We start from the raw sequence: 318 nt of genomic DNA, 5'->3' as shown, positions 1-318 counted from the left end.
ACGGAAAGCAGCTCAGGAGGAGAAACTGATGTGGAGGAGGATGAACTGGCTCGGGTCGACATCGAGCAACGCCACATTCCTCTGTGAGTACCGACCTTGATCATTCCTCTGATAATGCGAATCCAGATGGAGTAATGAGTATGATGGTACATCATTCTGATGTAGGATAAGTGCTGATGCAGGCTGCTGGGTCAAGCTGTTTCATGAAACCATTGCGTTCTCGCATGTTAATTATCTGTGATGTTCAAAAGTTATTGAACGATCAGTGAGTGGCTGTTGTTCATAACTGTTCATTTGTAAGTGTAGATTTCTTCTCTT

The 318-nt window shown here is 44.0% G+C and overlaps 1 protein-coding gene across 4 annotated transcripts in view; it reads left to right on the top strand.

Moving 5' to 3' along the window:
- Window positions 1–318, top strand: part of LOC107585062 (KAT8 regulatory NSL complex subunit 1-like) — a 58,742-nt gene that overhangs the window by 4,222 nt on the left and 54,202 nt on the right. For 3 of the 4 annotated variants that reach the window (XM_016271921.1, XM_016271920.1, XM_016271918.1), the window contains exon 2: window positions 1–83. This exon is cut by the window's left edge and continues 1 nt beyond it. In XM_016271921.1, the coding sequence (XP_016127407.1) occupies window positions 1–83 (83 nt within the window). The remainder of the gene's footprint in view (window positions 84–318) is intronic. The other variant, XM_016271919.1, reaches the window with a different exon arrangement.

This window comes from Sinocyclocheilus grahami, unplaced genomic scaffold (genome assembly GCF_001515645.1).
Source record: "Sinocyclocheilus grahami isolate Dianchi unplaced genomic scaffold, SAMN03320097.WGS_v1.1 scaffold66.1, whole genome shotgun sequence".
In the NCBI taxonomy this organism is placed as follows: Eukaryota; Metazoa; Chordata; class Actinopteri; order Cypriniformes; family Cyprinidae; genus Sinocyclocheilus; species Sinocyclocheilus grahami.
The sequence above is the reverse complement of the archived record's forward strand: the minus strand, read 5'-3'. Positions and strand labels throughout refer to the sequence as shown.